The sequence below is a fragment of the Harpegnathos saltator genome, unplaced genomic scaffold (assembly GCF_003227715.2).
Source record: "Harpegnathos saltator strain DR-91 unplaced genomic scaffold, Hsal_v8.6 scaffold8, whole genome shotgun sequence".
NCBI classification, from domain to species: domain Eukaryota; kingdom Metazoa; phylum Arthropoda; class Insecta; order Hymenoptera; family Formicidae; genus Harpegnathos; species Harpegnathos saltator.
The window spans coordinates 125,620-139,362 of record NW_020230648.1 but is presented as its reverse complement, the minus strand read 5'-3'; the positions used below and the strand labels follow the sequence as shown (position 1 = coordinate 139,362).

The 13,743-nt window shown below is 39.1% G+C and overlaps 1 protein-coding gene and 1 long non-coding RNA gene across 2 annotated transcripts; one reads left to right on the top strand and one right to left on the bottom strand.

Annotated features, from left to right (window-relative positions):
- Positions 1–618, bottom strand: LOC112590386 (uncharacterized). The gene has a single exon (XM_025306700.1). The coding sequence runs from the start codon at positions 616–618 to the stop codon at positions 1–3; it is 618 nt and encodes a 205-aa protein (XP_025162485.1).
- Positions 619–8,161: 7,543 nt separating this feature from the next.
- Positions 8,162–10,587, top strand: LOC112590413 (uncharacterized). The gene is made up of 4 exons (XR_003114185.1): positions 8,162–8,348; positions 8,713–8,840; positions 10,215–10,308; positions 10,438–10,587. It is a non-coding gene; the product is annotated as an uncharacterized LOC112590413 (long non-coding RNA).
- Positions 10,588–13,743: the final 3,156 nt, after the last annotated feature.

Sequence of the window (13,743 nt, the reverse complement as noted above, 5' to 3'; positions counted from 1 at the left end):
TTATCGGCGATCTCGGGTGTCACGTCGATAGGTCATGCCGATAGTTCGATGTTTCCGTGTATTGTACTCCGCGATAAGGCGCAGTAACGAGTCGATCCATTTGTATGTTCCATTCAACGTAAACATTTTCCACATGTCGTTCTTTAACATGCGGTTGAATCGTTCCACAATAGATGCCTTCATTACCGTGTACATAGAATAATGATTGATACCGTGTTTTTTAAGGAGTTTCTGCAGATCCGCATTATAAAATTCTTTTCCCTGGTCCGTTTGCAAATTTTTCGGACATCTTCCAGATTCTTGAAATATCCTGGTGAATACTGCCACTGCTTCTTTACCGCTCTTGCTCTTCATCTGTACAGCCCACGCATATTTGCTCAACACATCGATAACAGTGAGTATATAGTGGTAGCCTCTATTGAATCGCGAGTAAGGACGCATCTCTACTAAGTCAGCTTGCCAAAGATCATCGTATCTGCGCACTATGACGCGTCTACGGGGAAAATATCTTCTCGCTGGAGCGTGCAACTCTTCCACCAACCGATGCTTTTCGTTACCGATGAGCTGCTTCTCTGAACTTTTCTCCTTTTTGTTAAATTTTGATGATTGCTTTGCCATTGCAGCTTGTGATGATCCGTCTCTCGCTTATGTCGATACTATATGTCAATTTAACTGTAATATTCTACTTTTATATTTCCCTTGATTGCTTTATCTCTGAGCGTGTCCAGTCTAAAATTTGGTCCATGTTCTCATGAATGCTATTCATGCTCTGTATGTTTTTCTTCCGGTAGTCTTCTAGCCAATCCTTCAATTTTTTAACATTCTCATCTACATACTGCTTCGTTTCAACGTTACTCTCATGCAGTAGAAGCTTTACAGCATTTATATTCTCATCGATATACTGCTTCTTCTCAACGTTACTTTCATGCAACAGAAGTTTTACAGACTTATACTCTCATCCACATAATATTTGTGCGCAGCGTCATTGAAGGCTTCCGATTGGCGAAGGTACCGATTGGCTGACTGACTGACTGACTGACTGACTGACTCATGTCAGTGCAGCGCTGTTTAATTTATAATAAGACCAGCTTCGCGGAGTTCTTCGATAATCGATAAAATTTCGTTGTCATGAGCGTTGTTGCTGGCTTGACGCGAAGTGTCAAGCAATCGCAGACGATCCACCAGCTCGTTGGGATCATCCCAATGCACGTAATCGATATTGTTGTCATTTAAGGTCATCATAGCTTGCGATGCGTATAAACCTTTTCCGATCACTTATCGCTCGACGCATGTGATACTAGGAGCGCGATTATATGTTTATATTTGTGTCCCTTGTTACCGAGTATCTGATTTTGCGGGAGGTACCCGCGTCTGTGAGCATTCGTCGCCAATAGTATACTTCTGTATTTTTGCATATCAGCCTCGGTGTACACAGAATCGTCGGGGATTCTTTTGAATATTAGCTCGTAAAGACTGGGTGTTCCAATGTATCCTGTTTCGCCTATGATTATATTATCGTCTCTGTCCACATCGACACGTTTATCACCGAGCATCGCTCCATCGTTACTAAGACGTACGTCGTAAACATAATTTATGGTGTTATCTTTCCACTACTTAGCACAGCTCCCATATATTTTTGACCCAACGGACCAAAATAATCATGTAAAGTTTGTTTGTACGCTCGCAACTGACGTCTAACGGATGTCACTACCGGTTCATCGGGGATTTCAGAAACATTCTCATCATCATCATCAGTGAGTAGATTGTCGATCAGTGAAGATTCGTATGGTTCTTCATATTGTAGAGCTTCCGTCGATGTAGAAACTATCGGAGGATCTTTGAATAGCTTCCGTTTCAGCGGAGTCAATGCGACTGGTGAAAGTTTTGCCTTATGCTTTATCTTTTTTTCGGGTTTTAATACACTCTTTGTTTCTTCGCTTGTACTTATTGATAGTGGCTCAGTTTTAACATCAACATTACTTTCGACATTAGCGCTGCTTCCCGCGGTTTGCTTGAGAGGTTTAATAATAGGTTTAAAGTGTCTCTCCAATGCAGCATTCTCAACAATTCTACCGGTTTTCAAAACGCGATACTTCTTGCGGATCGATTCGCTCGTTTTCGCAATCTCTTCCGCTACCTTTCCACGATTCTCGATCTTTACGCTACTATTCATCATTGATATATTTGTCTCGTGGACGTTGAAGATGTTACCACGTTGAGGTTGCAACGACGATTGAGCATCTCACAGCATAGCAAAGTCATTAAATTCTTTCCTGTATCGTCCGTCGGTCATTGAGCTGTCCTTATCAATCACTGTGAAACCATATTTATCCTCCCAATATTTGCGACACAATGCACTGAAATTCTCATATGACATGTCAGTGTTCACATGATCGTTGTACACATGTTTCAAGTTGGTATCATCCTGTTTAAAGAGAATCAGAAAATTTGCATTGTCCCGTATAAGATGCTTGGGTATTTTTGTGTACGTCTGACAGAGATAGAAACAGTCAACGTTCGAATGACGACCCATGGCAAAGTATTCTCTTATCGTATCTTGCTTGTCACATGCCACATCGTCAAAGATAAAAATGGAATTTTTGAGCGCTTCGGTCGTTGGAATCACGTCGCTGTTATCGGAGAATGTAAAGTACCAAATTTCATTTATCGGTTTCAACAAATTTTCCAAGTAGCGATATTTAGGTTGTTGCAACGATTTTGAATACACGTACAAGTTCTCGAAACGCAGACCGTGCAGACTTTCCAGCAAGCTGATGAGAACATTCGTCTTGCCGCAATTCGAGGTACCGCATATGATGCCGTATATGGTGTTTGGAAGCATGTTTCCATGCCTGCGCGCCTCTTGCCCAATCATTGATTGCGTTCGATTGTCGAAATTTGTCACACGTATCGACATCACATGCGGTTGCTTCACGAACCGCATGTTTCCCCCACGAGTCACAAAATTGATTATGTTAACGGTTCATTGCGATTGAACTATATATAGACGCGCCGATCTTGGAAACGCTCAGTTTAGAAAATGTTGCTCCTTCTGACAGATACTCGTGATATTCGAGAGCTAACCTCCGAACAGTTGAAATACATACCGAAGATTGTTTTGTTACGCGATTTTGCAAAGTATATTGATGATTTGTGAGACAGACTCCCTGAACATATAAGAGTCGATCCAGAGGTTCAGCAGTATCGTCGATGTTTGGAACATTACAATCGTCCGTGGCAGCGAACGCATATCGATGGCCCGGCACCGCTGATCCGGGACTGTAGTGAATGCCTTCGGCAAAAGTCAAAGTCGGCAGCGGCCTGTTGAGTCGCGCGATAAATGCGCTTCCTATCGAAATACGCATTTCCGGATATCAATTTTGCGGTCCTGGAACTCGCTTGGCAAAACGATTGGCCAGAGGCGATCGAGACAGTAATTTATTGGACGCGGCGTGTCATGAGCACAATATAGCCTATTCACGTAGTAACAGTCTCGCTGATCGGCACACGGCGGATAAGATTCTCGCTGTAAAAGCGTGGAAACGCATAACTTCGAAAGATTCAACTCTAAGTGAGAGAGCGGCTGCTGCCGTCGTTTGGGCTGCCATGAAAGTCAAAACGAAAATCGGCATGGGCATGAAGAAAAAGAAGTCGTCCAAGAAAGCAATCCGAAAACGAGCACTTCTGATAGCAAAACGGGGTGGTATTTTAACAGTTCTGCCATTACTGGGAGTTCTCGGTTCACTAGTCGGTGGAGCGGCGGGTGTCGCAAAAGCGGTGAATGATGGCAAAGCCGCGCAACGTCAGCTGGAAGAATTAAAACGTCATCATCGCACTATGGAAGGTCGCGCTATGAAAGGTCGCGGAATTTATCTTGCTCCGTACAAGCGCGGGAAAGGCGCTACAGAAAAAAGAAAAAAAAACGTCAAAGAAACACTAAAATTACCCATGGGTGCAATGACTAACGTACAGTTGGAAAAACTAGCGAGGTGTATGCGTATATCTTTCTTTCGAGGTGTTTTCATGCGTGACGCCTTACCGATAGATGGAGTACGTCAAAACGAGAGTGGTATTGTAAATTTAGACAACACAGAGGGACCAGGTACACACTGGGTGGCATATGCGAAAAAAGGAAATCGCGCAGTATATTTTGATAGTTTTGGTAATCTTCGACTGCCCAAGGAATTGATTCGATACCTTGAGAGAGATGTAGTGAAAATTGTGTACAATCGCACGTCTTATCAACATTACAGTCAGAGCATATGCGGACAATTGTGTTTACAGTTTCTCCAAACGGTAGAGGATCGATATGGATTTAAATGACAACATTCCACTCACAGCAGTCAGTATTCGCTTGGCAGTTTGCGAACATGTCGCTAACGTTTACGTTGACTGGCAACAGTAGCACCCTTACGGTAAGCTACTTTCCCGCTATAGATTTGAGCGACGGTGATTATGAGCTTGGTTTAACGGATTTCGAAACATACAATACGATATCAAATGTAAATTCGTCGAATAATAAATTTTACTATGGTGCTAACGACGAAGAAATTACGATTCCTGAAGGATCGTACGAATTGCGCGCCATATACGAATATTTAAAACGTGCAATTTCACATGCTCAAAAAACAGTACGTTCCAAAAATAATCCATATAGAGATGACGAGAATGAATATCCTATAATAATTCGTGCCAATAATAATACGATGAAGAGTGAAATAAAATGTGCTTATAGAATAAATTTTAGCAAGCCAAACAACATTGGCTCGCTTTTAGGATTCTCATCGAGTCGTGTATTAGAACCACACCAATGGTACGAATCGGACGCACCGATTAAGATTATCAACGTGAATATCATTCGTATAGAATGTAGCGTTGTCAGTGGTGCGTACAGTAACAGTATGCGTGTACATACGATACATGAATTCTCGCCTAAGGTGCTACCAGGATATGATATCGGAAACGCCGGCATATGTCATTTACCTTCCAATCATCGCACGGAGCATTACAGATTTAAGGGTGCGTATCGTTGATCAAGAAGGATAATTGCTCGATTTTCGAGCAGAAGAGATTACCATTAGATTGCATGTACGACGGCGACGATAATAAACGCAATCTATGAAATGCTTGTGGTGAATCAAATGGGACAGGAGAAACAAGCTGGAAATATACCTTTTACGAGACACGCGTTTAACAGTACAAAATCCCTCGTTCGAAAGGAACTCAGCGTGTTGAACGTTGAATTTTTGAAATCTCTGAGATTCATCGTACGAAACGATTGTGAAAGATGATTGACATTTTGAACATTGAAAGTGAACCGGTCTTTGACGAGCGCATCGTCAAGATTGAGACACATACGTACAACCCATACGCTAACACAACGTTTGGATATAGCGACGAGATACGAATACCCATACAGCAGCAGGATTTATACATATTGCCATGTGAGAGTTATCTCTATGTCGAGGGGAAGGTGACGAAACAAGTTGCAGTCGATGATGCAACTGTAACGTTGGGATATAATTGCGTTGCATTCATGTTTGATGAGATCCGTTATGAATTGGATGGTGTGGAGATTGATCGTAACAGAAACGTGGGAATAACTTCAACGCTCAAAAACTATGTATCGATGTCTTCGGACGAAAATGCTGTCATGAAAATGCCGCGTGGGATGCGACTGACACTATTTCGCCGGACGGATACTTCAACTTTTGCGTACCACTCAGAGTGTTGCTAGGATTCTGTGAAGACTACAAGCGTATAGTGATTAACGCGCGTCACGAATTTATTCTATTACGATCGCGCAGCGACAACAGTCTACTAGGATCTTCAGCGCTAGATCCTAAGATTGAGCTATTCAAGATACAATGGCGAATGCTTTACGTAATCTTGAACGATATCAATAAACTTTCCATGCTGAAAACTTTGGAGAACGGACGATACCTGAGTATGAGTTTCCGCTCGTGGGATCTGTATGAATTTCCTCTACTGCAAAGCACGACCAAACATCTGTGGATCATCAAAACTGCTACTAATCTGGAGAAGCCTCGATACGTTATCTTTGCGCTGCAGACTGGCCGGAAGAATGTAATGTCGGAAAATATAGCTCGTTTGATGACTGCAAATTGATAAATGTGAAACTCTATTTGAATTCAGAGTGTTATCCGTACGACGACATGAATTTAGACTTTGCAAAAAATAAATGCGCCATACTTTACGGTATATATAGACGTTTTCGTAAATCGTATTAAGGATGCGACAGTGCTGAGGTATGGTTAGCAATTACCGACTTTCGGCGGCTAGGTCCTTTCGTGGTTATCGATTGTTCGCGTCAAAATGAGTCCGTCAAGAGTGCCACTGTGGATGTGCGGATAGAATTTGAATGTAAGGAGAATATACCGGTGAATACTACCTCATATTGTTTCATCCTGCACGATCTGTAGTTGAATACAGCCCGCTAACCAACATAGTGCGCAAACTCAACTAACATCAGAAAGTATGTACGAGAAAAGAATATTACACGAAACAAAATGCTATAAACGGCATCTCTCCTGGACGTGTCGAAGAATATTTCACCATGGATGTTCCGACATTTGTCGACTTGCAAGGATTCATGGTTGGAAAGAAATTTATTGTAAAAGAAGCGGCGATACTGAAGAACGGAACTATTCTTTCGCACTACATCTTCACGAGTCCGATGCCATGGCATCTGCTCACAAGATCGGACAAATCGAGGGCCTACTGGTTAACTGCTAATCATCATGGATTACGATGGGAAGATGGAACCGTCAAATACTGCAGAACTAAACATCTGGTTACTGCAGCTGTGGCGGGTGATATGTATGACGAGCTTGAAGACGATGCATCTCAATTTGTGTATGTGAAAGGACATGAGAAGCGGAAATGGCTGTTACAACTTCTGGATGACAATGCGAGAAGCAGCGTGATCATTAAGACCATGGACACCGATTACGACGATATGCCTTCCCTGCAAAAATTGAATAATACTTTTCGATGTAATAATCATATGAAAAATTGCGCATTACAGAATGTACTAAATATTTTCAACTGGTGGTCTCGAAGAAAATTGTACGACGCTACATAATAAATCATTATTTCAAATGTACAGATGTTTCTTTCCCTTATCCACTTTCTTAGGATTTTATATGGTAATTGTGTTCATAAAAATATTTCTTTATTTGCGATATGATGCTATTAGACGTTCGAGATATGTTCGATTGACGTTCAATAGATGTTCGATAGACGTTCGATAGACGTTCGATAGACGTTCGATAGACGTTCGATAGACGTTCGATATGGCGCAGTAAACGAAGGGCCAGAGGGGTTTGAGTCTGACCTAATTTCGATTTATTTTTTCTCTCGTGACGTCATCATGCCCACTCTAAGAACCTTCACTAGATGTCTATTAGCAACAAACGACGGTGGTCTAGGAGCTTTGGAGCATTGGATAGTAACCGCGAGGGCCCGGGTTCGAGTCTACCTAATCGCAATACATTTTTTCTCGTGACGTATGTGTGACGTCACGGTCGCCATCTTGCGTGATGTCCTACCATGAGTTCCCCTTCCCCGCGCGACGTCATACCCCGCGCCCTGAGTTCCCCGCGTCCCCCTCAGCACTCCTGGGTTAGAACCCGCCTTACTATTCTACTAATATACACAAATGATTATTTATTATTCACAACTAATTTTTTCTTACTGTTCTTTATATGATTGTTCCAATTGTAAGAATATATTCCATATATTATTAGAAACATACCTATTATCTGTACTTTCCTTTTGTTGCGAGATATTCTACGCTTGATAGACAGCATGTCCTTCGCTCTCCTCACGTTGGTAAGATACATCCTGTTGCCTGGGCAAGGTGTCCTGCAGCTGAGACAAAATATCATTAGTATAGTATATTTTGTCAGACTCAGTGCGTAATGTGAAATTTTCAGTGTGTTGTGCATGTTCTTGTGCCACTATGGGTGATGTGTATGTGTGTGTCTGTCTGTGTGCAATATTTGTGTGTCTCAATGTGTGGAGTATATGCTGTGTTTGTGTGTGTGAAGTATATACTGTATATGAAGAATTATTCGTATTTGTTTGCATGTTTGTATATGGTTGTGTATGTGTGTGTCATATATGTTGTAATATTAAAATCGGTTGAATTCTTATCCTGCTGCAGCATCCTCTGTTGATATCGTTGATATCTTCATCGATTATTCCAGATACAATGGCACCTGCTGCTCCTGTAGCTGTAGTATTCCTTCTCCACTTTGGACTGTCAGAAGAAGTTGTTTGATAGCGCAATGGCTTGGGAACAATGCGCTTTTGCCGTTCCATCTGTAAGCATTACAACATATATATTAATATATTTTTCTTACATATGCATTTATGTTGTTGTCCTCAACATTGTTAAGACACAACATGACAATATTTATTTCGCAAGTTTGTGAAATAATAATTTAATTTTTGTAAACATTCGAGCAAAATTTTAACGACATGGCAAATCATATTAGCTTAATGTTTACAAAATAAAATAGTGAAATAATTCTTTATTATTATGAAATATTTAGATACTTTTAGAAATATTCAGATCTTGTCATTATTTATTTTATTTTATTTGTTTACGTACGTTTATTTGTTTACGTATCTCAATATCGAATAACGTTTGCAATATGGCTTTACCAATCTGAGATCTCTCTTTAGAATACGCGTGAAAAGAAAAATTTTAAAGTAGTGAATCTATGTTGGACATTCGATTGGGATGCGACCCCCTAGACGCCAAACGCTTTGAAACACTCAAAGGAAAGCTATGATTGGTCCAAAAGTTATATGTAAGCATTTGTAGCGTTTAATGGATCTCATCTCGGATATTATTTGGTGAGTGCAAAAGTTCGTGCGGAGTTTCAATAGATGGAGTTATAAGCGTCGTAAAGTGTTGTCATTAATACTTCCATCTACATATTATATAACGTTGGAAAGGTGACGTCTTCAGCTGTTATTAAAAAAAAAATCATTTGTTTTCATACAAACTGCTTCGAGAAATATCACTTTAAAAATGAATATCGATAAGGTGCATTTACGGCATGTTATGCTTTACGAGTTTCGGAAGGGAATAAACGTTGCCGCAGCCGTAAAAAACATTCAGGATGTTTATCAGGATGAAGCACCAGCTAAACGAACTGTGGAAAAATGGTTTGCTAAATTTCGGCGCGGAGAATTTAACCTTGAAGACGAGCCACGCTCTGGTCGACCTTCTGACATTGATGACGATGTTTTGCGTACTTTAGTGCTCAATAATCCGCGAATTTCAACAGAAGAAGTTGCTACAGCACTAAACGTTGACCGATCAACCGCTTTTCGGCGTTTAAAAAAGATGGGATTCGATTTGAAGCTCGATATATGGGTGCCCCATTTGCTGATCGAGAAGAACAAAATCAAGCGAATTTCTGCAGCCGTTTCTTTACTCGGGCGGCTCAATAACGAGTCGTTTTTGGATCGACTAGTAACGGGCGATGAGAAATGGGTCCTCTACAACAATGTTCAGCGCAAACGGACATGGAAACAATCAGGTGAGCATGGTGACGCAATGCCAAAGGCCAGTTTGCACCCGATGAAGGTGATGCTCTCTGTTTGGTGGGATTGCAAGGGCATAATCTATTTCGAGCTTCTCCCCGCTGGCGAAACGATTGATTCGGACAAGTACTGTCGTCAATTAACCAATCTGAATCGAGAAATAAAAGAGAATCGTCCGATTTTGTCAAATCGCAAGGGAGTCATCTTTCATCACGACAACGCCAGACCACACGTTTCGAAAAAGGCGCTGCTCAAACTGAAGAGCCTGAAATGGGATGTCTTAACGCATCCACCGTATTCTCCTGATATCGCACCATCTGACTATCACTTGTTCCGGTCATTGCAAAATTATTTAAATGGAAAAAACTTTGACTCTTTGGAGGCCTTAAAAAACGGCGTCTCTTCGTTCTTCGAATCTAAACCGCGCAGTTTTTATGATCGAGGCATCCGTATGCTGCCAGAACGTTGGGAAAAGATTATAGAAAACGATGGAGAATATATCATTGATTGAATAAAGATTTTTGTTTGCCTAATCACTGTGTGACTTTTACTCACAAACTCCGCACGAACTTTTGCACTCACCCAATATATTTGTTGCGTTGCTTACACATTTTCACATTTTTCTTATTTAGGAACAAACGGATTCATATTCGAATGCTGGACGAAGTAAGACCGAATGATTGAATGTGAAAAATGCAAGCAACTCAAACACGCTGTGAATTATGGGTGTGTTCCATATGTGTAATGCGCAATTTGTGCCTTATTTTTACTATAATCCTATTTCGTTGTCTCATGGGCAATTTATGCAACAATTTACGCGAGGTGGATGATTTCAAATGTAGTTTCATATTATAGGAATGTTAGAATGCGTGCGATTGGAATGAGGCGAACTTTGAATTCTCCGCGATTGCGGTGGCGCTGCGTGGCGCCCGGAGCGGGACACGGAACATCGAGTGAGAAAAGAAAAGAAAGAGAGCACTAGAGTAGAGAAGAAAAGAAAGTGGAGAGGAAAGCGAGCGAAAAAAGATAAAGGAAGAAAAAAGCGAACTAATTGCGAGGTACGAGCTGAATCCCTGTTCATCAGTTTATTTCTATGTTACTCCACAACATCACAAATACATATATTCTTACAACATAGTTGTGAGTGAGGCTTGATTGTTCCCATACAGCACCGAAATGTTGCAGAAATATTGCAGAATTATTACACAGAAACATTGTAACATTGCATGACGGTTGCGAAATGTTCCTGTAACGTTGCTGCAAGATTGTGGCAATGTTGAAATGTCCGCCCTTAGAAATATTACAATGAAACATTACAGCAACGTTGCAATGTGTGCTCTTAGAAATATTGCAGTCAAATAGCATATTAATCTTCTTCTACTACTTAATGTTATAAGAAAGGGTAGCAATTCCACACATTGTCACAGACATACATATATAATATATACAAATTACTTTTAATGAATAAAATCTGAAGTAATTTGAATTTGTACATAATGTGTTTGTGGTAATGTGTAAAATTACTATTAATTAATTTAATAATAAATATATGAGATGTTTGTTACGTATATTTATTTGAAATTAAATGTATATATATACTTATATTGTAAGTATATACTTATTACATATAACAAAACGTAGAAAGACTTTCGTATTAAATATAAAAGAACGTGAAAATATTTTTAAATTAAATACAAAGAAAGGTAAAAATAATTTCGTATTAAACATAAAAGAATGTTAAAATACCTTCGTATTTAAGATAAAAAACGAAAAATAGACGGAGTAAACACGTTTTTGACAGTTTTTACCTTTCGATATAGATTATTGACGGCATTGTAGTTAATTAACATTGAAGTTAATAAAGTAGTATGAACATGACATTGTGCTAATTTTCAACATCGGGGTACGCTTTTTAGGTTTCTCAGCTGAGATAAAAATATTTAATGGATCTCTGCTTAGAAAGCTGAGAAATTAATCATGCAAAATTAGAAATGAGCATAATGTCATCTTCTCGTTACTCAATCTACTCCAATGCCGTCAATATATATATATTATATATTGCTATCGCTCTTCTTTGGAGCACCATTCCTTTTGGACAAGCGAGATATTCCTTTGCTATTGCTGTTTCTATATATATATATCAAGACCACTGATGTCGGTATTCGCGACACAGTGTTGGCCATGACAACGAAAAGAGCGTGGACGGTAATTTGGACCATGACTAGTATGCCGATAAACTTGCGACGACCAACCCATTTGACGAAGCTCCATGACATACCTACGTCATGTATGTATGAATGGAGGTTTTGTTAAATTTGTTATTGCATATCATCTTCTTCAGTTTCTAAAGCAATGCCAGGATCTCTAGAAAAGTGTAAATAAAAGAAGAAATAATAATTATATTGCAATTATAGTGCATTTAAATAAAAAATAAGAAATTGATAGTATTTCGTTATAGTAACTTATTATTCATATTATTATATATTTTGTGTAACATAACAATATAGATCAAAGTTCTGCAAGCGATACACTTTCTGTTTAAGTTGTATAAGGTTTTATTTTATTTATCCTCTTGGTTTGTACAACTAACGAATCGCTTTAGTCCCAGAAACATGGTCTTCGTATATTATTTAAAGAAGGAAGATAAAGACTTGTAGAAAAATAAGAATATCCATATGCAAAATAAGGTCCTCCTGAGACTATTTTGAAACTATTTTCGAGTGACTTGTTAGCTACGTTCAAGGCAACAAGGGATAGAATATAAGGCTGAATTTTCCGAAAATCGGCCAATAAATGTATCACTTTCCGAGCTCTGCTATAAAACATAAGAGTATATAATATAAGTATTAAAAGTAAATATATATAATAACAATGGTTGCGTTCAGCAAAGAAAGCTGCTTTGCAACTGTTGTAAAATTCGTGAATCTGATTGGGATATGCTTAATTTTCGTTCAAGCCAAGAGCATGTACCAATCAGTTGTACAATTAACGAATTGTACAACAGTTGCAAAGCTGCTTTCTCTGCTGAACGCAGGCAATGAACATACTTATCTCTTTGAATTCTTAATGTTGCTTGAACAAGCCATTTTGATATCGATGAAGCAATTTCTGTATCGGTTATTTGTTTATAAACTTTACGAACAGCTCCTGTAATATAAAAATGTACGATTGAACATATTACATATATTAATTAATAAATATATCAATAAATATATTGAACAAAAAAGTAATGTAGAAAGTTGTGTTTTGATAGTATCCCAGTAAGCAAAATGCTAGCAGAATGCGCGCAGATTGACGCCAATTTCGATCAGATCTCCACATCAAAATCATAGCCATCTGTGTCCTCATTAGGCTCGTGTTTTGTCGACAGGTGTTTTGTGTGACAGGCCGTGCGAGCAGATTGTCGGCAGAAACCACGCAAGTCCTGCTGCCAAACTATGCGTAGAGTCTGCGCGCAGAGTTTGCTCGGTTTCTGCCGCCAATCTGCCGTCAAATTACTGCAAGTCTTGCGCGGTTTTTGCTACAAATCTGCCATCAAATATCCGACAGCAGGATTTGGCGCATATTTGACCGCAGATTGGCGGCATAATTTGATATAACAGATTCTGCGTTAAATTTGTTGCTTATTTGCCATCAAACTGTGATAGCAGGCTTTGTTCTAAATCTGCCCGCGCAGGTTTGGCTATCTGGGATTGATCATATTAATGATATTAAATACAACTATATATTATTAATAGAATATTATCTGCAATAGAAGTACAACTGATTTAAAAAAATATTCCTTTTAATGATGCAGTTAACAAAGGAAATAGAAATAAAATATAGAACGACTTTCAACCATGTTATTTTTCGTAATGCTTTTTTTTTGTCATATGCTTTCCACTCTATCATCAACATATTTATCCATATAAATACAGGTATAGTTATATCTCAAATTATTCTATTAATAATTTTATACATCTTTTAGCATAAATATGAATGTGCTATTATATGCATATTATAATAGTGTTCCTATTGTTACGTTCTGCTGACTCAGCGGACCCTAGGCTTCTTTTATAAATAAGGGAAATCGAATTTATTACTTATCATATGGCCGAATGCGCTTAGGCATGATACCACACGACGATATCTCTGGAATTTTCGATATCCCGAAAATACTAA